We start from the raw sequence: 26564 nt of genomic DNA on the forward strand, positions 1-26564 counted from the left end.
AAGTGAAATTCGATGTCAAATAATATCGATGTGATGATAATAATGTAGTCAATTTTTACATTATTTTGAAGTTATACTTACGTTATTTATATAAAGATACATAATACTATGATAGTTATTTGTGACGTATTGCGAAACATTATGGGTTTTAGGAACCTGGTTGCGAATTTTTTAAATTTCCAGTTTTCATTGGACGACGATCTAATTTTTAAATCTTGAGGCAAAGAATATTTAGTAAATAATCCTTAGTAGAGAAATGAGTTTTTAGTAGTAAATTTTCGTATCAATAAATGAAATTCGATATCAAATAATATCGATGTGATGATAATAATGTAGTCAATTTTTACATTATTTTGAAGTCATAATAGTTATTTGTGACGTATTGCGAAACATTATGGATTTTAGGAACCTCGTTGCGAATTCTCTAAATTTCCAGTCTACATTTGAGGGATGCAAAGAAAGGTGTAAGAACTTCTAATTTGACAAGCTGACACTGAAGCACTTACATGTCATAAACATTAAGAAAAGCAATAAAAAACAGAAACAATAGGATGCCTAAGGGTTCGTGGCCCCGCAAGAAACCTTGATTTGCGCTCGGCGATCAACTCGAGGAGAGAAATCTTCGGGCAGATTCGTTTCGCGATCATTGCTCGTATCTTTTTCTTCGCGCTTTTGCAACTTTGAACCTTTCAAAAAACGCTTCCGCAAGAGGACCACTTCCAAATTCTTCGTTCGACAATCGGTGCTTCCGTTAATTTAACACTCGTTTTCGTTTGGTTTGCTTTAACCCTTTGTAGCCTGCTGATACAATCTATCAAAGACTTCACTTTCAACCGCGGACACGCATCACCTCGTATCCGATTGACCGTCGCTTGTCGATTGTTAACAATTTCGAGAAATTGAAATTTAGAAATAACACGATTCGTCTGCGAAAGGTGAAACGTTTTAGCCTGAATTAAATGGCGAATACCTAAGAACAGTTATCCTGGCTGCAATTTCAAGCGAGATTAATTTCGATATTTTAGGGGGGAAGCAAAATATCTACGAATGCGGACGTGGGTGACTATGTGGTACGCGTTATCTGAAAGCTGCTTCCAGTGAGATACGGCGACCCAAAATTGACCTCGTGACTCCAGATAACGACTGGCGTCCTCCGATCCAATGCGCTGCATACGTGGCTCCTTAGCGAAGAACGAGATTCGTCGAGTATCGACCGTTTCGCTTCGAATGTCGATTAATTTCGGAAACATTTACGACGATAGTTATTGCCGCGTGGCGTTCACAGTTCAAGGTAAAGGACGTGCTCCTTTTACTTCTAGGAAACACGTGTTTCATTAACTGAAACAATTACCTATCTACGAAGACCAGTCAATTACGCTATTTATGAAGATTGGCTATATCACAGTACTTTTAAGTTTATCGAAGTATTGGTTCTTTAATAAAATAAAAAAACAAAAAAATATACGTATGTTTTATTTTTATACGAGTGGGTAGACGTTTTAGTAGGAACATGATGATCTATAGTAGTTAAATACAATATGTTCTACAGTAATGTTTCTCTCTTATGCGTTTCGTTCAGCGGATCATTGGAATGATTGAGCTACGAAATGCAACGCAACGCATTTGCAGTCGTTGACACGAGTTTAAATGAAACGAGAAGCAAGCCACCGAAGTCTTGAAAAGATCGGCTTCAGCACGGACAGCAGAGCTTCCGCAGAGCAGACATTTTCCAAATCACCGCCGCTAACTTTCCTGATCCGCGATACAGACCGTCCGGTTCGTCATCTCGTTTAGTCGTGCCCGATCGTTCTCTCGTCTTGCTTAACATCTCCGGCTGCTCCGCCGTATACATATATTCGCGAGAAATTTCCATTCTTTTCTGCTTCTTGTGCCTGCCCGTTGGAGAAAGGAAATCGCGTAACCGTGAAAATCGGGAAATCATCGACATGTGCAGTTTCGTAGCAGGTGCGTGTGTTACTTCACGATTTCTCCCAATTTTCGTTTTTTTAATAAAACTGAAACCGAATCCATCGGTGTCAACGAATTAACTCTAAACCCAAAATAAGTTACTCTCGAGAATTTTTTTAAAATTTTCGAGTTTTTAGAAAATTTAAAGAAAGGGTGGAACGATTTCGTCACGAAACGCACGCTTGATCTCTCGATCGAAACATCGTCGAGTAATCGTCTGTCAGTGAAATGTGAGTCACGATTCGAATTTGGCCGTGAACGAAACACCCCGAAGCGCGTGAAAGGGCGAAAGCCTCGTAAAAGAAGCTGCTGGGTCTGTGGTTCTGTGCCGACATTTCGATCGTTCTAATTTCCTGCAACGTACGCAACGTCAGTTCAATTCATGGCCGCGATCTTCCACGGTGCCTCGTATTTTCGTGGAATTGTGCAATCGCGTATACGGGGGGGGGGGAGGGAGTGGTTCTCTTTATTGTGCTCGTAATTTCTGCGAAGCGTTCTGCGAGGTTCCTGGGCTCGATCCAATAACTCGATCGAATTCGACGAGATTTTTGATCGATATAGAAGTTCGTCTCGGCGATAAGTAGAGAAATTTTCTGAGCGCAAAATAGAACGTGACGAGACTATGCAATCTCGCGAAAATTTCCTCCTTCCCCCGAGCAAGAAGTACTAGGCAAATCGTGGACGATTGCTTCACTTGAACATGAAATTTATTATACAGTAACTATTACGTGAGTATTGTCCCACGCATTCTTGCAGCTTCAAATTCCACTGCAGGTAGAATTCTTTATTTTCATTTCTTTGGTCGTGTATTCGTGAAAATTTGTTGGAACCTTGTGACTTTTCATTTTAATACCAATGTGAGGCGACAGCCCTCACGTAGTCGCCTGCTTATCTCTCTACAGGTCAGCTATATTTGCCGCATGACGAAAACACGAGTGGTTTGCGTAATCGTAAATTTCTACTAAACAAAATCCGTAATCGTTTCGCGAGTTTTCGAAAATCGCTGCCCCATTTTCGCGTCGTTTCGCGATACGTAGCCTCGCGACCATTATTATTTTTAATTGTACACGGGCGTCACGTGAGTCACGACGAGGTCAGCCAGCAATGGCCAACGAGAGTTCGTCGGCGTCGTTACGCGCGGAACATTTTCTTTTCACGGTTCGTACGGCGACGCTGAAACGCGAAATTCACAAACGATTTCTTCATTTCCGCGATTCGTCGTTAATTTCGATGAAACCACGCTAGCAAAAGTGGAAAGTAACATTCCCTCTCTATGATCGTTGTAACGTTGATCGATAATACTCTACACGCAAAAATTCAAGAAACGTTTCGTATTTTTCAAGTAAAAAGTTACGAAAGATAACGACGGAGATAAAAGAAGTATTTAAGTTTCATAATTTAACTTGCCAACTAATAATTAGCCCTCTTTAAAGGCCGATATCGTGCTTGCTTTTCTGCTCTAACTATTGTAACTTGGGTATAATCGTTCATAAGTGTTTCGACACTTTTAGTCCTATCTACTTTACTGCTACTTTATATTCAACATTCAATATTCTACTTTATATTCAAACATGAGTACAAATTGAAAAAAAGAACAGTAATAATCCATTTTATATAAGTACTTACATATAAAGATGACTCAGTTTTTATATTTATATTTACATATAATCCTAAGAATAAATTTTCTATCAGAGAAAACATAGTGTTATAGTAATAAGACACTTTATATATAAAGAATGAATCAATGTGCCATCTTCTTATATTTAAGTCTGAGTACAAATTTCCTATTGAAAAATATAGCAATACTGTTACTTACTATTATGTTTTCATATTTTTACCTTTAACTCTCCTTTAATTACTTTCCACATTTAGTCTTTTCCTTCACGCTGATTTAGCAGTCTCTCTCTCTCTCTCTCTCTCTCTCTCTCTCTCTCTCTCTTTGAATGAAGGCCAATATTCAAAGATCGATATTCGGGAATCATCAAGGTAGAACTCGAACCCTGTAACGAAAGCACGTGATGATTTTCGCAGGCCAAATGGCTGGTGTCCCTGTTTCTGCGATCCAACGTTCTAGAAACCTACACCTACATGCCGAGAGTAGCGATCTCGAGAGCCGGTTCGAACACCCGACCCACTTCCTAGAGACACATTCGCGGGTAATCCGATGCATCTCGAGTCCTGTGCTCGATCATTAACCGCCCGCTCATTGTGCTCGCCTCGATCTCTCTCGAGCACGTGTGCGTCCCTCTTCTCCTCGACTCCTCTGTCCCCTCGTCGTTCAAATATCCGCACAGCTGATACCTCGAAGACGAACAGTTTCCAGTTATGGCCAGTTGCATCAACCAGCGTCTCGTTGCTTTGTTACTCACGTTACGTCACGCTGCGAGGACGTGCGAAAGACGAGGGGACGAACGAACCACGCGAGGAAATTCTGTCCCGATCGAAAAGGAAATCAGATTGATATTCACGAGACGATTCGGAGAAAAAACTAGTTTAACCTATTAGGAGTGAAACGATTTCGTTTGCATCTTTTTTTTTTTGTAACGTAGTTGAGGACTGGCTTAACCTCTTGCGCTAGTAACTGGTTGACGGACCATAACGAGTGACCAAACCGTGTACAATAATTCGTCTTGTTTTCGATTTCATCGGTATATCACTGAGAAGTAATAAATTTAATATTCGTTTTGCCTGGGTTATATCTCAATATACTTAAAACTGATGAACAAATATTCTCGACATGCGTGGCACAGCGCAAGAGGTTCACACATTTCCCAGCTAGATTCTATAAATCATTGTTAACCTTCTAAGGACCTTTTGTCGCTAGTTGACGGATTTAAATCGCCAGGCGAAGTTTAATTTTACATGTTTTCATATAAATTATTGTAGTTCCTATATTTTCAAAATTAATCAAATCAAATAAAGACTCAAACTTAGTTCGAAACAAGAAGAGAGAGATAGTCGATATGTCGGATATTCGGCTTTCTCAGATATTAAATAGGTGTCGATATATTGGACGTTAGTACTTAGAAGGTTAAAACTTTTATAAATTCAATATTCAGGATTCGAAAAATAGCTAGTTTCGATTTCTCTTCTGTCCAAGAGTTTCATTTGCATTCTTTTCCAATATAAGAACTAGTTTAATATTTCTTTCGCCTATCATCAAGAAACAGTAAAAGTTCAATTAAGAGAAGAATTTATATTTTATTTTGTTAACTCTACTTAAAATTACGTCCATTTGCAACTCGTTTCATCAAACTACGTTCAAATGTATTGAATCATTTCGCCGTTTATTTAATTGTTATTCACGATTGCCGAACGTTTGCTGATCGTTTGTATCGAATTCTGTCCGGCGTGAGAACTTGTACCTGGCAGAATCGAATTTGAAACGCATCGATCATTTCAGACTGCACGATGTTATTCCTGACCGTGACAACGTGTCTGGCGATCACGGTACAGGCCGGATGCCCTATGCGACCGACCGCGGAACAAACTTCCGCCTCGAGGACCACGGGCGACGGTGACTATAGGATACTAGTTAGCGGGAAGGCTGACAAATATATTCCGAACGCTGTTTACACGGTCAGTTTGCAAGGTAATGACATTTGCTCGCTTCAAAGACCGCGATATTTAAACTGTATAAGCTATGTAACTTAACATCTTGTTTAATCAGTTACACCTAGAAAATAAATAATCTTCTAACCTTGGCGTCACGCTAGTTGCAACTGTATATAAGCTGTTTCCTCTTTATCGTCAAACAGAAGTAGCCACGTGTTATAATAGTGACTAATGTACAATATAAGATAAAAAAAAAAAAATAAGAAGATTGTATAGCTGTACTAACTCGATCGACCGTGAAACCTGTAAGATTTCTCATTTAATTAGTTAAATACCTCTAGAAAGTAAATAACCCTTCTAACCCTTGGGCCACGCTAGTTGCAACTGTTTATGAATTGTTTCCTCTTTATCGTCAACAGAAGTAGCTACGTATTATAATAGTGACTAATGTACAATATAAGATAAAAAAAAAAATAAGAAGATTGTATAGCTGTACTAACTCGATCGACCGTGAAACCTGTGAGATTTCTCATTTAATTAGTTAAATACCTCTAGAAAATAAATAACCCTTCTAACTCTTGGGCCACGCTAGTTGCAACTGTTTATGAATTGTTTCCTCTTTATCGTCAACAGAAGTAGCCACGTGTTATAAGTGACTAATGTACAATATAAGATAAAAAAAAATAAGAAGATTGTATAGCTATACTAACTCGATCGACTGTGAAACCTGTGAGATTTCTCATTTAATTAGTTAAATACCTCTAGAAAGTAAATAACCCTTCTAACCCTTGGGCCACGCTAGTTGCAACTGTTTATGAATTGTTTCCTCTTTATCGTCAACAGAAGTAGCCACGTGTTATAAGTGACTAATGTACAATATAAGATAAAAAAAAAAATAAGAAGATTGTATAGCTGTACTAACTCGATCGACCGTGAAACCTGTGAGATTTCTCATTTAATTAGTTAAATACCTCTAGAAAGTAAATAACCCTTCTGACTCTTGGACCACGCTAGTTGCAACTAGTTTGCTCTTTATGAATCGTTCACGAGCCACTCGTTGAGCAAATAAAAGTAGATATACAAGATAAAATACAAATACAAGATAACGAAGTGACAAATTACAAACAAAAGTAATTCAAATTCTCTCAATTACTTCCGAAAGAAATCTCGAACGAATTTCAGGCTCGCGAACACACGAGAGGTTGCAACAGTTCACGCGGTTCACTCTCTCGGTGAACTCTCAACACGCGCCAAATAATGCCAGCGCTCGAGTAGGATACTTTCAACTGTTCCCCGACTCTCTGACCACCTTCAACGAAGACTGCGTCAACACCATCTCGGAAGCATCCGACTATCCCAAAACGGAGGTGACTCAATTTCTCATACGAGCTTCTACTTTTTTTTTTTTTTTTCTTTGTTTGATAACTAGGCTCGTGACGTCGGTGGAAACGTACAGAGGTAGATGATAGATAAATTTTCTGGCGGTTTGGCCGCTGGCCAACAGCCGTTGATGTTTGATTCCACCGCGTTATCGCCCGTTAGGGTCGCCGCGAATTTCCACAAAGGGACAGTACGAAACGTTCTTACCTTGGCGCAGATCCAAGTGATGTGGAAGGCACCGCTGTCAGGATCAGGATGCGTTGTCTTTACGGCTATGGTGCTGGAGAATAACGTGCGATGGTACGCCGAGGACGGTGAACTGACGAAGACCTTCTGCGAGATGGAGCCAGCCGAGGCCGGGGCCTTCGACGCGGAGAAGTGCTGTGCCTGCGACGAGGCCAAGTACTCGGTGAGCTGTGTTAACCCTGCTGTTGATTAATCTCCATTCATCGAGAACTGTTTGTAAACCATACGTTCATTTGCCAGAACATTCAAATGCTGAAGCTACGGAAATACTCCACTCAGCGTGTGCGTGTGAAAAGTACGTCGTGAATGTCGATGAAAAATTGTAGATGTTTCAATCCATTTAACCGTATAACTTTGTGAAAGAAAATCGTACGACAAATTTAGGAGACTTTAGTCTTCAAGATCCTGGCGAATTTAGTTATGAAAGAAATTCTCTCAGTGTCGACAAAGACGTTTTAATTTGCAGAATTTTTCGAGAGAAAGGAATATCTGTATTTATATATCTTTTCAAGGTGACTTGTATCTTCGAAAGAAACGAATTCAATATTTAGCTTCGCTGCACGATTTCTCCCCGCGAAGTTCTAGCAATTCAAAACATCGACGATCAATTCCAACACCGTCTGCAAGAAGATTTCCATAAAATATTTACAAGCATCGAGCGTTTGATAAAACCGTGTCCAGCGAGGTTAAATCGTACTTTTTGTAAACACGTCGGAGCGTGACGAGGAAAGATCGAAGCTCGATGGCACGTTAAGGCGACACCATGAGCAATCGTTTTATAAATCACTTGGCGCCGACCTTACAGAGCTGTCTGCCGGTATTTATAGTGTAGTATAGACGATTTCGTAGGAATCGATACGGAAGGGCTTTGAAAGACTGTACCGGCATTCGTTTCTCGGCAATTTTTACCTCTCTGTGTTTCAGTTGACAATGGAGGGGCTGTGGTCAAACGTGACACATCCAAAGGATTTTCCATTTTCCGTTTGGCTGACCCATTTCAGTGACGTGATTGGCGCCTCTCACGTGCCGTCGTTTTCCTTCTGGGGTAAGGATCACATCGCCACCGATGGCTTTCGGCAACTGGCCGAATGGGGATCCGTGTCTGGGGTTGAAACTGAGCTCAAGGCCAAAGCCAATCAATTGAGAACGCTGATTAAGGCTGCCGGATTGTGGTATCCGAACGTAAACTCTAATACCAGTACCAATTTCAGGTAGCTACTTACTCTCCGGTACCGATTATTTCTGTTTCCTGTAAAAGTTTCTTTAGTTAGAAATATGCGAGAAGATTGTTATTTGATCCTTTTATTTTTTAAAACATGACAAAGTATATCGATCGATTTAAAATTTAATTTTGTCAGAAATTTGTCACGATGTATAATATACGATATGCTTAGTTAATTAAAAGAAAAGAACAACTTTTCGAGAAAGCCAGCTATTGAATGACATTGAATACAAATATTAACATTAGAACTACATGCTAAAGCGTGGAATTTCCATTGAAGTAAAAAAAAAAAAAAAAACAGAATAGAAGAACTTTATGATACAACAAAGTCTAAGAGCTTTTATTTATGAAAAAGTCATTCAAATCTCCAAAAGTATACTGCTTACTCTACGAGATCCCCGAGAAAAGATTGTAAATTGATCATTTCGAGTTTTGGTAGTTCTAGCGTTAGTAATTGTCGATATTAATATTTAAATAATGTTATAATTTAATAATTATATTTATATTTTTAATAATATTAATATTAAAATAATATTAAATTATTTAAATATTATTTAAATATATTATTAATAAATATATATTGTCTAAAATAATATTAAACTAAATTTAATAATTTAATATCAAAATAATATTAATAATATTAATATTAAAATAATATTAAATTATTTAAATATATTATTAATAAATATATATTGTCTAAAATAATATTAATATAAATTTAATAATTTAATATTCAAATAACATTATAATTATATTTTCAATAATTTAAATAATGCCCGCTTCAGTTAAAGCCTTTACTTTCATTTTTCTATCTACTTTCCCAGAGTGGATAGAAAACATCCGATGATATCCGTAGCTTCCATGTTTGGCCCTTCTCCAGACTGGGTGGTCGGTGTCAGCAAACTAAATCTCTGCAGAAAGGATTGCACGTGGACGAAGAGCGAGGTGATCGATTTATACCCGTGGGACGCCGGCACTGACAATGGCATCTCCTACATGTCGCCCAATTCTGAAACGAAACCGCGCGAGAAGATGAAACCAATCACCACTTTGTACCCGGAGGATCCCAGATCGCCGTTCTACGACCCGACCGGACGACCCATGTTGCCATTAGCCCGTCTCTATTTGAATAGGGAGAGGATCATCCCGCGAGGCTGCGACGAACAAATTCTTCAGCAACAAGTCACGCAGCTCGAGGTCGCTGAGAATACCGAGGACACTGTTAGACGTAGGTGACATCTCACTCAGTCATAACATACGTCAGCTCGAGATATCGTTAATTTTGAAACATTGCGAGCTTTGTTGGATATCTTTTAGAATGTATTATAATTTAGTAGAGGGAACGTTACGATTCGAAAGTTGTTTTAATTCTTTCAGAAGCAAGCAATGTAGCAATGACAACGGTTATCACTTGCAAATGATTATTGCTACCTTGTTAACTTAATGAGCAAATTTATGCTGTTCGGTAGAATGTAGAAGCTGCTTTAATTCTAAAAAAAAAAAAACAGAGCCATATAGCAATAACGATGATTATTAACTTGCACCGTAGAAAGAAAATAAATTTGTTCGAGCTATTAATAATCTCCTAGTTAAAATTGATTTCCTGATAAATTTACTCCTTTTGCAACAAATCAACGGTACGCCTAGTTTTACTTAACGTATCATTTTGCTTATTATTCTCAGCTGAATGCCAGACTACCGAATACACAGCTTGGTCAAGCTGCTCGGTGACTTGTGGCAAGGGATTGAGGATGCGAACGAGATCGTACCTAATGCCAGAGAAAGCAGTGATGTTCAAGTGCAACAGACAGTTAGTTTCAAAGGAGATGTGCGTCTCGTCGATCCCGGAATGCTCGTAAGTACATCGAAAACGTACGTCAGCTACGAAAACTGTATGCTGATAGCTGAAACTAACAATAAAATCTCCTGAACCTTTCTTGCACAATGACACCGGTAAATTAAACCATAATCTTACGTATATTGTTAAAAAGTTTCAGAAAATATGAACAGAATGTCATTCAAGTTACACGTAACAAGATTCCATAGTTTTAGAGCTTTGCACAAATGCAATAAACTCGAATAACTTGGTTTAAGTTCGATTGTGCAAAAATTGTTCCCGAATTGAAATTGTCATTCAACAAACGTGACATCGTAACGTCTGACTTCAGTGGCGAAGAGGAGACGGACGACAGCGGTTTGCTACCAGCTTTTACTCCTTATTGCGAAACCACCGACTGGGGCCATTGGTCCGAATGTTCCTCCACGTGTGGCCCGGGTTTGAAGATGAGGACAAGGCGGTTCAAAGATCCGATGGGTCGTAAACGATGCCCTCACGTATCCATCGTCGAGAAAGTAAAATGCATGGAACAAGCGTGCCTGTACGGCTTGGAGGAACAGATCGATCCTACGTGCAAAGTATGCTATCTACATCGTCCCTGTATATATATATTTATATATAGATTCGATCGTGTTTTGTAGCCCGCCTCGGGCACTAGATCTAAGCGTTGGATCACGGGTAATTGGCGTACAAGGCGTAAAACCCATTTCAGGTGACTGAGTGGTCCGATTGGTCTCCGTGCAGCGCTTCCTGCGGGAAGGGGGTGAAATTGAGAACCAGACTGCTGATGGTAGATCCGTCACTGCAGCAAGAATGCTCCTCTAAATTGGAATTACTCCAGCAACGTCCTTGTTTGGAACAGGCCGACTGCACCTTCGACATGGCCACTGCAAAAGGTAAAACTTTGAAACAACACGGATGACTCGAGTTAACAGTTTCAGATGGCCGCTCCGCAAGAACCAAAGTTTCTCCTTTTCCCTGTGTCTTTCGTCTCGTCTCTCGCACGATTTAAAACATTTGGCAATTACTTTTTTGCCTATAAAACACAGTACACGGCGGGAACAATGTTCTGAAAACACACGTACTGAGAAGTGAGAAAATGATTTCGCGAAATCGTGTTCCAGTGGTCTGTATGGAGGAAGCAGACATTGGACCCTGCAGAGGCTATTTCCAGAGGTGGGCGTTCGTCCCTCAGAAACTGACGTGCATGCCCTTCGGCTACGGGGGTTGCCGCGGTAACAGGAACAACTTCTTGACCGCCGAGGAGTGCAACAATACTTGCGGTATTGTGAGTACGGTGATCGAGAAAGATCCTGAACAAAGGGAAAGGTCGTTATTTATTTTCAGGTACGAACGATTCTCAGTGGACAGCCGTTGAACGAAACTGACGCTAGAAATGGTGTGATACCCAGCTCGAAACCTGTCCATTGTCGTGTGAGCAGCTGGTCACATTGGTCGCCTTGTAGCGTCACGTGTGGCGTAGGTCATGTCACCAGTTATCGTACGATCGAGGTGAGTCCGGACAAACATTTGAAATGGAAGTATTTGTTAATCTATTGTTAATAATAACTGTCGTCGACGTTTCGGACACGTTCAGCAAGAGGCACGAAACGGAGGGAATCCTTGCCCGAAGAGGCTTCAGCGGCGATCCAGGTGTCAGCTGGCGCCGTGCGAGTAACTTCAAAAAAAAAAACTCGACTTTCAATCGAATTTGGACCTTTTTTCCCAATCAAATGTCATTTAAACGTCGTCCAGTTTTTTTTATATTGTCGTTTCTATGTGAAAAAATTTCTCTTTGGAGATTATAATGGAGATTATAAACACTTGGCGTTTGCACGACGTATGATGGGTATGAAATAAACCGATGTATCAGAATAAATGGTATTTTATTAATGGTCATTCGTGATCTTTCTACTCTCAGTTTGAGTTTCAGTTTGCTCAAATACGCTGGGCTACGATCGCAAAAACGAACATAAAGTCGGGAAAGCGGGAATCGATCTTCCGCGCCGCGTTTTTCAAATATATATATATTCATCCTTGTTTAACAAACAGCGCCAAGCGAAACTTTCGCAACTGAAAGAGTGTAGAAACGCTCGACGGGGAAACTTATACGCGTCCGATAGGTAGTTCAAGTTGCGAAAACAAGCGGAGAAGTACTCTTTTTCTCAGTATTAATTCGCCTCAATCATGGCCGCTATTCTGCTAAGCGTTTCTTCCTCTCCTTTTTCCGCCACGTCGATATAATTCCAATTATAGCGTATATATGAAATTTCTCAACAACTTTGTTGAATTAATCAAGCATCTCTTAATCAAGCATCGACAAATATTTACGATAATAAACAATAATCCCGCGAAACAGCGAATTCTCAAGGTATATTTCACTCCCGTATTCCTCCGTGATATAAACAGATTGTTCTCTCTATAAAATATCTGAGCTCTCGTGATGGATGCTGTGCTGTCGGAAACGATATTAATTTCGATCGTTAAAAAATTCCGCTAAATTCTATGATTCGTCTTCGAGTTTACGATCTATTTTTTTTTTTTTTTTTCAACCGGCTTAGGTAGTTAATAAAACTTGGTTGGTTCCCTTTTTTGCGTGTACTCTCTTTCTACTGTACGCTTTTTTTTTTTTGTTTTCTCGTCTTGTTTCGTGCTCCTATTATATTTCTCTCTCTCTCTCTCTCTCTCTTTTTTTTTTTGCTTTTTCGTTTCTTTGCAACGACAACCGCTTCACAGGACAACACTCACTATGACGTTTGCCAAGTGGACATCTAACTTTACATTTACAGTAGTAGTAGTAGTAGTAGTAGTAGTAATAATAATAATAATAGTAATAATAATAATAATAATAATAATAATAATAATAATCTCATAAATAATACACGTAGGCGGTATAGTATACTATTACGTACGGTCTGTCAGGCGCTCGCGAACTCGAACAGGACACGAAAGACGATAAAATTCGAGTGGATCCAAGCGGACAACGAGATCCCCTTCCGCGCTCCTGACACCGGGTTCACATTAATTATAATTATTATCATACGTACACGTAATAATATCTAGGAAGTAGTACGGATCTTAATCTCTGTTTTAGGCCTCTACTCGACTACGCTACGGCTCGCTTCCTGTTTTGGTCGTGACACATTTATCTCGTCCTCCCTGTTTTGTGAACCGCTAATAAATTCGAAGGTGGGAGGGGGGGGGGGGAGGAGGAGGGAAAACGCGCCTGAGAAATGAACGCCTCCCTTTTGTTATCGCCGAAGGAAAGAAATCGTCGCGTTCGAAGTTAGCTCCATCTCTGCGAAATCCCCCTTCGTCGTTGTTAGCAGTTTCTGTAACAGCTGCTTGGGAATCCCGACCCAAACGAGTATCGACCGGGTGAAACGTACCCTAACTTTCGAGCGTGATTATTTCCCTCCTTTCCCACGTGATGTCTCTCCTCTCTCGTCGAAACAAGGGGGAAACAAGTTGAAAGAATATTATACACGTTCGAGTATGTAACAGATCGTGTGACTAGAGTTGGCTGAACGACAAAGTGAAACGAAGTCGCTAGTTGAATTAGAAAATAGAAAATGGAAGAAGAAGGTTGGAGTAAAGTGCCGATCTTCAGTAGGCCAGCTTCCTGAAGTGGCAAGAGCTAAAAGCTCGCCGTTCGGTTAAATCACGAACGATGAATTAACAGAACTCGCTCGGATTCCACCGAGTTAATTAGGTAGAAGACGTAACGCAATAACTCGTAATCCTCTTCTATCGCATGAGATCGTCCGACTAGCGCTGACTAGTTAGTTTAGTCGTCGACCCACTTGCCCTTCCCGTTCTGGCAGTAGTAGCAGTTGTAGTAGTATGTAACAGTATAGTAGTACGTAGTAGCTCGTTCGACGATGCGACACCGATCGAAATGACTTTCATGGAAGTGTCGAAGTGGAAGTTCGTCGTTCGTCGCGGTAGAAAATCGGGTATCGGTGACGACGTTTGCGTACGGGCGACGATGGGACCAACTCCGACGGCATTTACCACCGTGGAAACGATAAGTCACGATGGTGTATGATCAGGTCAGGTCCGCCAACAAATGCGAGAGAACTTGAACAGTTTCGTCTGTGCAGTGTTCGCGACGTTCTTCATCCGGGAGAGGGGGCAAACCTTTCTTTCCCTCCGAGGAATAAGCGTGGTATCGCGTGGTTTCGGAGCATATTCTGAAACTTTGTTTCCCGAAGCGACACAAAGCGCCGCGAAAGTTAATCTCCTTCCCCGGAAACTGAGAAAAGTTGGCGCGTTAGGTGAAAGACGTCGCTGGTTAAAGTTAGAGTCTTCTTCTTCTTCTTCTTCTTCTTCTTCTTCTTCTTCTTCTTCTTTTTCCTCCACGAAACGTCGAAGGGAAAAGGGCGGTGATGGGTCGACGAGCTGACGTTGCTCGAACTTCACGCGCGACGTCGCTTATCAAATAATATACATGTACGTAATAGACATATATATATCTATATATCTATACATAGTTTCTTTGTCTCGGCGAAATGCGTCGTCGTCAAAAAAGGCATCATTGTGCGTGTGCCGACGATCACGCGATCGTACGCGATCTTACGTGATCGATGTCGTCGTATCAGCGTTCGCTGGTCGGTGAATACGGAATTCGTTTACGCGCGAATTCGATCCGTGTTCGCGATACGTCGTCGCTGCGGAGCGACCGTTGAATCCTCTCAGAGCCACCCACCGGATACATCGTGGCCGGATATTGGCTCGATACCTGGAAGCCGCTGCAGCTGCGTCGCTGACCCGTTCCTCTTCATGCTCGCCGGCAGAGAACTGCTCGCGACCACGCTCTCCTCTGTCGTCGATGGTGTCAACGGAGCCGCTGGAACCACTTCGCAACACAAACAAACAACACCTTCCGGCTATTTGCCTATTTAGAAATCACTCACATTACGTCCACTGTTGCGCAAACATACTCTGACATAGAGTTTTCACAGATTAATAATCGCAATTGTTTCTTAACCCCTTAGCTGTGAACGACGAGTATACAAAATGGCAATTCTTTGCGTAATGACGAGATGCATTATATAATAAAGTAATTCGTTACTTGAATTAAATCTTTTGCGAAAAAATAAAACATATTTGTACACATGATTGATACTATAGATCCTTTTACATCAATTTTTGAATATTTTCTTGATATTAATTATTATTAATTAATCAATAATCAAGTTAAACAATAAAGTTGTCGATTAAAAAAGAGCTAGCGTTATTTCTTTAAAATCTGATTAAATTTCATAGCAGCTGCACGTACTCTTTGACAAATATAACTGTCATCGCGTCGTATTATACACTTTTAAAAGCTATTACAGCCAAGGGGTTAAAGATTTAGCCCTCTCAATAAATACGAATTAACGCAAAGCATTCAATTTCGACTGAGTACGTTTCAAAGTTACAAGAACTAGAATCTATCCAGCATCTCTTAGACAAAAGTTAATTGGAAAGGTTGAAAGTTAATTTATGACATTGTTCAAAGTGATCGAGGTGGACTCACCAGGTTGCTCGTTAGCGCTGGCACCCTCGGGAGTGTCGATACTGGGTTGCTGACTTTGCGTGCCCTCGTGTCTCCTCGGTGGAATCGGCTGTTGGCCTAGTTCCGGTCCCCTAGTCGGCACGCTGCTCGCTCTCTGCAGCTGCTTCTTCGACACCTTCGAAACGAGGACCGAAGCGATCGGGTACATCGGATTCGTGCCGGTGCTGCTTCTCATCCCCGACGTCGACGACCTCGAGTCCGAGAAGGTTTTCCGTTTCTTTCGTAGCGCTACCAACGCGCCTAAGCCGTGAGCAAACACGTGATGACCCTCGTGATGATGCGCGTGATGCGAGTGATGGGAGTGATGTGTGGCTTGGACTTCGTGCCCTGGAGTCTCCAACGAGGACTTTGAGTCTGTCGATCCTTCCGATCTTGACCCACCGTCTTCTGAAGCTGGCGAGTACACGGAATCCTCCGAACGAGATCTACCTGAGAAATCACAAGAGCAGTTGCTTTCTTAGCTATACGTCGCGAGTAAACTAAAACATCTGGAAAATTGTTAATTCGTTCTGCACGATCGTGATCAATTGACCAACTGACGTTTTGCCATAATTACTTTTACACTCTTCTTTACTTGTACCACTAGTCGTGAATGACGTGCCACGCACGTCGAGAAACTTTTTGTCCCAAAATTGCAATATTTTCTCAGTTTTAAGTATATATATAACGTTTAAGTATATATATAACCCAGGCAAAACAAATGACAAATTTTTTACTTCTCAATAACTTCTGTCCAGTAATATCACACCGACAAGTTCAGAAAGAAAGCGACGAATTATTGTATACGGTTTGGTCACTCGTTATGGTCCGCAATCAGATGCCAGGCGCAAGTGGTTAAATCTCTCGGGGTATAATAAAATATATATATATATATATATACGAATGATGCAAAGAAACGTGTCGTGTCATGTCGCTGAGATGACTTCGCGAAGCGTCTTGCGAACGTCACGTTAAAATTTTTCGAGATACTTGGCTGTTCCCAGTCACGAGAGACGCGCTGTATAACTTACCAATTAGCCTGGAAACTTTGCCTCGGACTTTAGCCGCTTCGATAAGATTCTCCCATCTCTTCTTCTTGGAACTTCCCCTGATTCTGCGACTCTGTCTGCTGGTGCCGAGTCCAGGAACGCTGTTGGTGCTGGTGTGATGTGGACTCTTCTTCGGTGTGGCGCCCGGTCCGAATATACCGCTCAAGGTCGAGCCGAATATCTCGTGGGAGTTCTCCTGTTGCACTTGTTGCAGCGACGCCGCGAATTCGTCGACCGGCGGTAGGCTGCCACTTCCGCTTGGCTGAGGGGCGATGTTGAATCCCTTCATCAGACGTCGCTCCTTCTGCCGATTCTTCTTACCCCCCGCACCTATGGACAGCTCTTTAAGGCTACCGTCTATGGGACAGAGAGAAAACAAACCAAGGACTACTCCGAAGCAGCTACCAAAGAACTGAGAAGTGATGCTTGACAAATGTGCCTCTGTATGTGTGTGTGTGTATTTGTACGTGTGCTCGTGCCATACATTCGTCAACGAATGAAATTAACGCGACAAGCAGCTGAAATTTTCGGCAAGTTTTCGGCGTTACACGTTAAATCGGACTAAACAACCGACGAGACGATACCTGATCGCATTGATTATTCCGCCCTCGAATGATTAATAGCGCGCCGATAACGAGCTTCGAAACTTTCATTTACGAGGGACGGAGCCCGAAATCCTCTTCTTAGCGTCGTGGTCGTGTCACGATGGTAAACCGACAACCCGCTTTCGTTGTACGAAAATGATTCGAAGCAAACGATCGTGCACAGGAGATGAACGCAAGAGTCGAAACAAAGAGTACCATGAGAACGTAGAACACTACGCAGGGATTCTGTTGCATAGATACAGATATTAAATGCATACTCTAACTCTACGAAAATCTACGAAGAAACAACTACGATAAATCGAAAAATAAATACTAATTAACTGTCTACAAAGTCACGATCGTTTCGATCGTGCAACACGTGGGGAAAGCTCACCAGTCCCGGTACCACTGGCCGTCGACGTGTTCATGCCGGAATTCTTCAGAATCTCGATCAGCTCGCATCTGAGAGCGCTGATGTCTTGTTTGATCTCGTTCACGTCGTCCTCCGTCACACCCTCGCTCTCCGCCTTCCTCTGCTCCACCGTCACGTATCTCCTCACTAAATTCCTCATAATACTCTGGTACCTAAAGTCCCTCTCCGACGCTTGCTTAACCTTCCTCTGTCAGACAAACAAGATTACCGTGTCACGCCATGTTTGTCCAATGTTCCGCGGGTGGTCGCAGCACCGCCGCGAATTAGCGACACAATTTCGATTCGAGAATCGTAAGCCCGCGAATTAGAATTAATCTCACTCTGATCGTTCGCATGTGCTCCTTCTTGGCAGCCCTACTGTGGCCGCACAGCTTCCGGTACAGCCATTGGCCCATGTACCAAACGCTCTTCGGGGTCGGTATGATGTTGAACGGCGGTGGAACCGTGCCACCCTCCTCGAAATAGCTGATCCACAGCTTGCTTCTGGCGAACTTCCATTCGATGTCGGCACGTTCCTGATTCGAGTCGCAGGGGGAATTTAATCAATTAGCGATTGTGTCACCGAACGAGGCGGTTAGAGACGGGCAGAAGTTAACTCACGGATATCAACTGATAGGAATGGTTCATCATGGCGATTAGCAGATTCAATAGGACGACGATGTTGATCACCGAGTACGTGCCGAACATCAGCATGCCCCAGAACCTGGTGAACGCTTTGATGCCGTCCAGCTCGAAGCTCTCGAGGTCCACCAGCCCGAAAACCGCCCAGAACAGCGTTTGCGCCGTTTCGAACAAACTGGCGAAAGACGGAACTGAAATTATCTCGTGAAATTCGACGATGCAAACTTCGACTAAATCGACTATAGTGGATTCTACGATCCCGATGTGACAAACTTTACTGTTGTAAATTATCATATACGGTTTTTTTCTTTGTAATTGAATAATAATTGGTAATTATTTAGAAAGAGAATAATCTCGCAGATTTTGATTACCTTTTAGTTTTCGAGTGTTAGAGTATTTTTGTTACCTTATATCGCTAGGAATGTGTTTGTATTAATTAGGTTAGATTTTTTTGCCTAACAGATGAATATCAGCAACAATGAATTTAAAATAATCTGATGATAGATAATATTATAAAACGAAAAATATGCTTTCGTTGCACTTTATTGTAATAAAAATATCTTGCCAATTGAAATTGAATGTTTTGCTCCACAGACGAAACGTGAAAATTTCGCGTGGCAATCAACCCATATAAATATTAACACTGTGGCTAAAGTATTCGAGTAATGACAATATAACGTAAAGTTTAACATCAATTGCAGTTGTATCATTATTTAACAACTGTACAGAGATATTTTACATTCTGTTAAAGTTATCAGTATAAACATTTAAATCTAATTCAAATCTAATTCAAATCGATAGTTCGAGTTAACATTACAAACGATAAAAAGAGTGACAAAAATATCTCGGAAATTAAAACCGACAACACTCCTTGACAATACATTGGCTAATAATTGTCAAAGACACCTAATATCAAAAAAGTATCAAATTTCGTTTGGAACGAATCGGGTATCACGTACTTTGCGAATCGGCGCCAAACGATGCAAGCGTTCGAATCGGTGGTACTGTTGGCGTTAGAAGAATAAGACATCGCGGTCGGGCATCTCTTCTTCTCCATGTCTGCGTAGTACCACAGCAGCTGGTTCAGACCTAGGCCAACGAGGAACACCGTTTCGTGAGTGTGACTGCCGGGTCGTGGTTTCGCGCGCGAGTCGAATCGAACATCGAGATTTACCGCAGGAGAAGGCGAACAGCACCAGCACGTAGAGGAAGAAGAACTTCATGATGTCCATCACCATTCTGGAGAGGGACACTTGCAGGGGGCCGAGGTGAGGATTTACGGAGAAAATGTAGACGAGTTTCAGAGAGCTGCAAGTAGATCGATAGGCCAGTCGCGTTGCGTTTGATCGTATATGTGCGACTGAAGAGCGTGAAATTGAAATTTATGTTTGAGAGAGTAGCCTAATTACATCCCTCGGGATTTCACGACGTCACGTGGCAAAGAACCTTTCAAAGCGTACTACCAAAGAGTACTGCAATTACCATTTTTCTCCTTCGCTTTTTTTTTAATACGTAAAATTACTGCAACGACTACGCCAGTAATTGCGCGTCGGGCGACTGTTTGGAATGAAACGCTCTAGAATTTATTCTAGACGGTGATTTTTACAAAATGTTCATTAGATGACTGAGTTACGTGGAGGCTTCAACGAACAAATTAAGAAAAGGAACGCGAGGATCTCTCGAACGATGAAAATCGAGCATAGACCTGAATATGTTGGCGGCGGAGAAAAGGCCCTCGGATATGAGCATTGGGTCCCACGTATCCCACTGTTCCCGTTGCAGCTCGACCACCGAACCGTATTCCTGGCTTTCCTTCTGCACCCTGTAGTAAGCGACCACTCTGAGCGCAGCGGTGGCTACGTACAAGGAGTTTGTAACGAAGTCGATCACGTTCCACATGTCGTTCACGTACTCCTCTAGGCCGACGTCCCACAGCTGCTTCACCTCCGACCAAATCAGGCCGGATACCCAAGCAAGGATGAACCTACGGATACGACATCGTTCACACTTGGCGACGCCCGTTCGATTTCGCTTCGGAATCGGCTGTCTCCCGGGAATATCACTGGCTCGAGCCTTAAAAGCCAGCTTCGAGAAACGTGATTCCGAACTTCGCCTGTATATATTCCCTTTATGTCGGTACGAGTCGGTAGAAAAGTCGTTTTCGAGAGGTGTCAGAAACCGGTGTGTGGCTACCGGGAGGATATTTATTTTCGGCAGGTCGGTTTTATTTGGGTCTGTGCTACTAGATTTTTAGTAGAAGAAAGTCGGACTGGGTTGTGCAAGAGTGACGCGTGAAGGGAAACTTGCACCTAGGGAAATATTTTTAGGAGAAATAGCAGTGGATATTGGCTCCCTCTCGTTTGTAACGAGAAGGCCGAAGAGGAGCGCTGGTTAAAAATATTGTCTTACCATTCGACGATCGTCGGGGCAGCGCCCCTTTTCGTTGGTGCTGGTTCGTGTTCCTGTTTTATGACATCGTGGCCTATCCAATTGCCGATCACGCTTTCTATCCTTTGACTAGCCAGAATCAGCATGACTGCGGACGAATCGGTACGTATTATTCACGATAATTCATATTCACTCTGGTCACGTTAAAGTAGTTGGCAAAGTAAGAGAAGTAGTTGTCAACGTGTCTCCTATCAAGAAGTTTGTTCTTGAAAAAGGTTTGCCACTGTGCTACATTTACAAATTATTTCGTTTGAAATTGAATTAAACATTGTGTAATTTGAAATTTTAATTACTTTGAAACTGGCGTAACTCTGTTTTTCGAGAAAAACTCTTTTTATCTATAAAAATTCATACATGCCTTGATGGGAATTTTTTTTTGGTCCATTTTCATTTATATTCTTTTACCTATAATTTATAATTTGTCCAATTTATAATCAATCCAAGTTCCGTTGCCAATTGGATTTGCGAACGCAAACATCTCCAAAAGAGAAAATGCAACTTATACTTTTTCAAACTGAACGATTCAACGTGAATGAGAACAGAATTATGAGAAAACCACAGCCATTTCTTCAAACGCGTACAGATGTCTATACGAGAAAAGACACATTGTCACGCAAGTAAGGCGAAACGTGCTCAACAGCGGGGCGTAACTCCACGCAACATTACTCTAATTACTATAATGGGATCCTTTGCAACTTTGTGCAACATTGTCTCAGGTAAATTCGATAAGAGGCGTGGCGATTCGAAGTTGCAAGTCACCCCGAGGCGAGGACGATATTGTTCGAAATACCTCGGGGGATTCTGAAACGCCTTTGCACGACATTATAGCACGATCTCCGTCGATTCAAAAACGATCAGGCATCGATGTTCGATTCAGCGATTCATGTATCTCGTTTTCGCGATCGTGGGGCTGGCAGAACTTTGCGTTCATACTAAACGCTACACTAACACACACACACACACACACACACAGACACACTACAGCAGGTTCGGAGATTAGCTTGGCTCGTTCCTGAATAATCTCCCGGAATTCCTTACGCCTTCCTGGCTCGCGTCGTCGAGGAGTACATTATCTCTCCACGTTCCTCGCAAAATATCGTTAGTCTAACTTCGAGGTCAATTATGCCTTTCGCGGAGACGCTTAGAATCTCTCGCGCCTCTTTACGAGGTCCTCCGAGATGCGCCGCTTTTCAGTCCGTTCCTCCACCATTGTCAAGTTTCCAACTGCTGTTACATTCAAATCTACGATAATTTCGTCTTCGCGAAGTATCTATCCTCAAGTAAAAATTTGCGAAAAACGACTAAGAGACTACAGAAGTTTTCGTGAAACGTTAAAATATTTTATGTATGCCAAAATTTAGTTATTCATAAATCGTTGCTGTTACATTCAAATCTACGATAATTTCGTCTTTGCGAAGTATCCATATTCAAGTAAAAATTTGCGAAAACCGACTAAGGGACTATAGAGACAGTGAGTTGCGAAGTTTTCGTGAAACGTTCAGATATTTTATGTATGTCAAAATTTAATTATTCATAAATCGTTGCTGTTACATTCAAATCTACGATAATTTCGTCTTCGCGAAGTATTCATCTTCAAGTAAAAATTTGCGAAAACCGACTAAGAGACTATAGAAACAATGAGTTGCGAAGTTTTCGTGAAACGTTCAGATATTTTATTTATACCAAAATTTAGTATTTCATAAATCGTTGCTGTTACATTCAAATCTACGATAATTTCGTCTTTGCGAAGTATCCATTTTCAAGTAAAAATTTGCGAAAAACGACTAAGAGACTATAGAGACAGTGAGTTGCGAAGTTTTCAGATATTTTATGTATGTCAAAATTTAATTATTATAAATCGTTGCTGTTACATTCAAATCTACGATAATTTCGTCTTTGCGAAGTATTCATCTTCAAGTAAAAATTTGCGAAAAACGACTAAGAGACTATAGAGACAGTGAGTTGCAAAGTTTTCGTGAAACGTTCAGATATTTTATTTGTGCCAAAATTTAGTATTTCATAAATGGTTGCTGTTACATTTTAATAGAAAATTGCTATGAATAAGAGTTCCAAGCGACGACAAGTTCGACAATTCGAGACAGTATAGCGAAATTGCACGGTGGAATTCTTGAACCGGAATGGGGGAAGGGTTACAGGTTGCTTGATCCCGTTTCGAAATGTTTATCGCCCCACGCGGCAACGGTGGTTGATGTCTCAAATTTAGAGCATTACCACACTCTGCTATTATTGGTAGTGAGAGGTGTTCGCGAATCGCGGTAAACTGTTTAGTAAGCTTGATTCGGAAAGGTGAAACACGTCGTCGATAGAAACGAGGCCGAACGAGTTCGATAAACTTTCGAAAAAAAAAAACAGAGAAATAAAAAAAAAAGAAAGGTAGATCGAACGAATTTCCTTCGTGTCCTCCTACGTGTACGTTCTCGAAGGAAACGATCGAGCGAGTCGCTCGGGAGGGGTAGAGAGGGGGAGAAAAAAGAAAAAGGGAAAGTCACGAACGCCGACTTTGATCGAGGTTAATTTTAGCGCGTGGAACAGCTTGCGGCACGCAGCGACGAAGCGGCGCAAAGTTCGTTCTCGAAGGGAGCAAAACTTTGGAGGGGAAAAGAGGAGGGCGGCGTATACTTACAGAGAAAAGTGAAGTACGAGGCCGAGTGACAGATGAACTTGATGAACGGTTTCCTCATGGTTTGGCCGACGACGCTGTGCGGTGCGATGATGTAAGCGACGCTGAAGAACGGAAAGAGAACGCCGATCCTCACGATCTCCAACGCCTGGAGGAACATATTTTTCCTCCGGAAGCCCGGAAGACCCTCGTACCAAATCGATGCGAGTAACTGCTGCACGTTAGGATGCGCCACGAACTGGAAATTCCCGAGATAATCTAATATTGGTCGACAGTTTCCGGTCATGTCACTGGGAAATTGTACTCATTAAGGCATTAAGGGTGTAATTTCGGTGGTTGGGAGTCCCGTAGTCGCGGTCGATCCCTCTCACGCCTAACCACGTTACATCGATACTCTGCCGGAGTAACGTGACCTTCTTCTTTCGTCTTCCTCGTATTTACACCGATTCGTCGTTTCTTACGTCGACGAAGAAGATTATATCGACTTATACATTTTAGTTTAATTTATTCAAATACCAGGGCAAACATCTCTTTTACAAGAAACAGAAAAGACACAAGAAGAAGATGAAAGATGAGGGCAACGTCAACCCTTTGAGTTATCACATCGAGTTACACCCGATGGTGGTAGGGATTCACGGTTCCGATATGGAATGTGAATTCGAACTTTCAATTTCAATTATTCAAACTGAAGATCAATAAAGTCAAATTGACACAGAGGTGGTCCATTTAAGCGAGATCACCTGAATATTTTCGAATTGTGCTGCGATGGAAAAAAATAACTTTTATATAATAAATCAATTTTATACAACTTTTATATAATAAATTAATTTTGAATAATTTTTTGTCAACATGAATGGAAAGAAAATCGATGATCTTGAAAAATGACCATGAGAAAAATATTCTTACGAGGCCCTTTCGATAGCGAAAAACACTCCCTGCATCATCATAATTCGAAAATATAGTGGCCTCACTTGAATGAACCACTCTGTATATAATGCTTCCAGTGCTTCACATCTGACGCGATGTAATATGTTACAATAACGAATGACTGGAAGAAAATGCCCTAAGGCAAGGGCATATTAAAATAAGTAGATAGATGATATATGATGACAATGGAGACAAGCATAAGTGAGTGAGATGGATAAATACAACAGTGACGGAGAATTAAGCGAAAAAACGGCGAAGAATGAAATATTATTATCGCATTTATCTTCAAACTCCGTTAGAAGCCATTGTAAAAAAAAAAAAAAAAGAAAAAGAAACAATCTATTTCTCCGACAGCGCACAATTTATCTTTCGCGATACGTTCGAGACATACGGACGGTGGGATTCCAGACGGTTACCTTTTTCTGTCGAAGTTTAATAGCGAGTTTCAGCCGGTTCAGGTGCATCCTCTCGCCGTGCTCGAACGCCGGCCCGGTGGGATCGTGGTTCAACAGCACCTCCAGCTCGTAGGAACTTCTCGTGTGATCCAGCAAGGCAGTGGCAAAGTCCTGGCACTGTCTCCTAAGCTCCTGGAATCATTGCAGCATTGCCTTGTTCCGAGGCGCGAAACAAGTTTTGTAAACAACGCGGAGGAAAGCGGAATTGCTCGCCCTCTCCTCCTCTCTCTTTCGTCGATTTACGCCGACGGTGTCTCGTTTTGACGGAAGTTTCCTCGCATCCGAAACGTAAGCCGCGAAACTTCCTTCTCGATACGGGCGACGCCACTCGCGAAAGCTTGTTTTTTAAAAAGAAGCTGTATCGAGCTCGTTCGAGGCGGCGATGCATGAATAAGAGCGACGAGAACGATGAAAAGGAAGATGGAGGACAGGTCGTTTGTCAATCGAGTTGTCGAGGGACAATCGGCCATTCGGCACGGTTCGAGACCTTTGAAAAAATGCGGAGTAATCTCGTGGAAACTTCATCCCCGCGAATGCAGAGACACGAGCGGGAGGGAGCGGGGATCGCTCGGTAATTTATTTCCCCTTAGTGCTCGCCGATCGTCCGGAAGATTTAAACGATCATCTCTCGGCAATTTGTTCGGACGTTATTGCGTTTGAATTGATAGGTATAAAGACAAGGGTGGTGGGGGGAGGGTTTCGTTTAATCGTCTGAGAAAGGAAAGAAGGAAAGACGGGTATATCGAACGTATTCGGTTATCAGTTCTACCCATTTTAGACATTGAGAGAGGAACGAAGCGAATGTGATGTCTTTAGAGACGCTGGACTGGTGGAATATTCCGTAAAATATTTCTCAGTTCAATTACATTCGATAACAAAGTACAAAGAGAAGACTCTCGTTCGATGCGACGAAAAGAAGAAAAAAAAAAAAAAAGAAAAATGCGAGAGGCAAAAGTTTTTATCGCGCTACGAAAGGAAAGTCAAACGAAGAGTAGGAGGGTAGATCATCTATAATTTATCCTAGTTAATCGGTCGTTCATCCTCCTCCAAGCTTAATCAACTCGCTCTGGACGATAATTTATTGGAAATCCGACGCAGCCGAGAAAATCGAGCGAAAATCGGGCTTTGCCCGATCTCTCGAGAATCGGGCGAAAGAAGCGGTTGAAAACGTTCCAAAGTCCCTCGTTTCTTCTCGGCCCATTATTCCATAGAATTTCTCATTGTCCAGCGACTAGGAAAGACACAAGCCGACTTGTTTTTCGCAAGAGAAACTGTCGAACGACCGAGGATCCGGCGCGTTCCCTGTTCCTCCTCCGCGAACAGTAACTCGCCAAAGCAAACATTCGCGACATCAAAGCGCCATAAAGCAGCGCAAAGTTCGGCCAGTATCGGCGAACGGCCGACGCACTTGAAGATCGGGCTAACGAGACATTAATATCTCGCGGCTGCGGTCCGACCGTGAAACTTTCGTTTCGAGTAGAGACTCGTCTCGTCTGAAACGACTGCACGATTCCCTCTAGTTCGAAGGAAGGACACCGGCGAGTATTTCGAGAGCAAACCTCGGGCGGACCGCGGAAAAACGACCACGTGTGCTCGAGCTGTTTACACGAATTAACAACGAGCGCGTTTACAACGCGAGGAAGACGACGCTTTGAGTCA

At 41.9% G+C, this 26564-nt stretch overlaps 2 protein-coding genes across 8 annotated transcripts in view; one reads left to right on the top strand and one right to left on the bottom strand.

Annotated features, from left to right (window-relative positions):
- Window positions 1–1747: 1747 nt before the first annotated feature.
- LOC122538124 (spondin-1) lies at window positions 1748–11889 on the top strand. Its single transcript, XM_043671921.1, has 12 exons — window positions 1748–1965; window positions 5372–5560; window positions 6706–6890; window positions 7121–7312; window positions 8074–8360; window positions 9196–9599; window positions 10055–10226; window positions 10540–10786; window positions 10921–11104; window positions 11333–11496; window positions 11556–11720; window positions 11806–11889. The coding sequence occupies exons 1-12, from the start codon at window positions 1947–1949 to the stop codon at window positions 11884–11886; spliced, it is 2289 nt and encodes a 762-aa protein (XP_043527856.1). The 5' UTR covers window positions 1748–1946; the 3' UTR covers window positions 11887–11889.
- Window positions 11890–13044: 1155 nt separating this feature from the next.
- LOC122538123 (transient receptor potential-gamma protein) overlaps window positions 13045–26564 on the bottom strand; it is a 115802-nt gene continuing 102282 nt past the window's right edge. For 4 of the 7 annotated variants that reach the window (XM_043671915.1, XM_043671916.1, XM_043671914.1 and 1 more), the window contains 12 exons: window positions 24867–25037; window positions 23527–23761; window positions 20844–20970; window positions 20140–20418; window positions 19609–19742; window positions 19394–19523; window positions 18414–18609; window positions 18134–18328; window positions 17775–18000; window positions 16779–17153; window positions 15730–16197; window positions 13045–15066 (listed from right to left, as the gene is read on the bottom strand). In XM_043671915.1, the coding sequence (XP_043527850.1) occupies window positions 14903–15066; window positions 15730–16197; window positions 16779–17153; window positions 17775–18000; window positions 18134–18328; window positions 18414–18609; window positions 19394–19523; window positions 19609–19742; window positions 20140–20418; window positions 20844–20970; window positions 23527–23761; window positions 24867–25037 (2700 nt within the window). In that variant the 3' untranslated portion in view covers window positions 13045–14902. The remainder of the gene's footprint in view (window positions 15067–15729; window positions 16198–16778; window positions 17154–17774; window positions 18001–18133; window positions 18329–18413; window positions 18610–19393; window positions 19524–19608; window positions 19743–20139; window positions 20419–20843; window positions 20971–23526; window positions 23762–24866; window positions 25038–26564) is intronic. The other 3 variants (XM_043671918.1, XM_043671917.1, XM_043671920.1) reach the window with 1 other exon arrangement.

The sequence above is a fragment of the Frieseomelitta varia genome, unplaced genomic scaffold, assembly GCF_011392965.1.
Source record: "Frieseomelitta varia isolate USP_RPSP 00005682 unplaced genomic scaffold, Fvar_1.2 scaffold_961, whole genome shotgun sequence".
NCBI classification, from domain to species: Eukaryota; Metazoa; Arthropoda; class Insecta; order Hymenoptera; family Apidae; genus Frieseomelitta; species Frieseomelitta varia.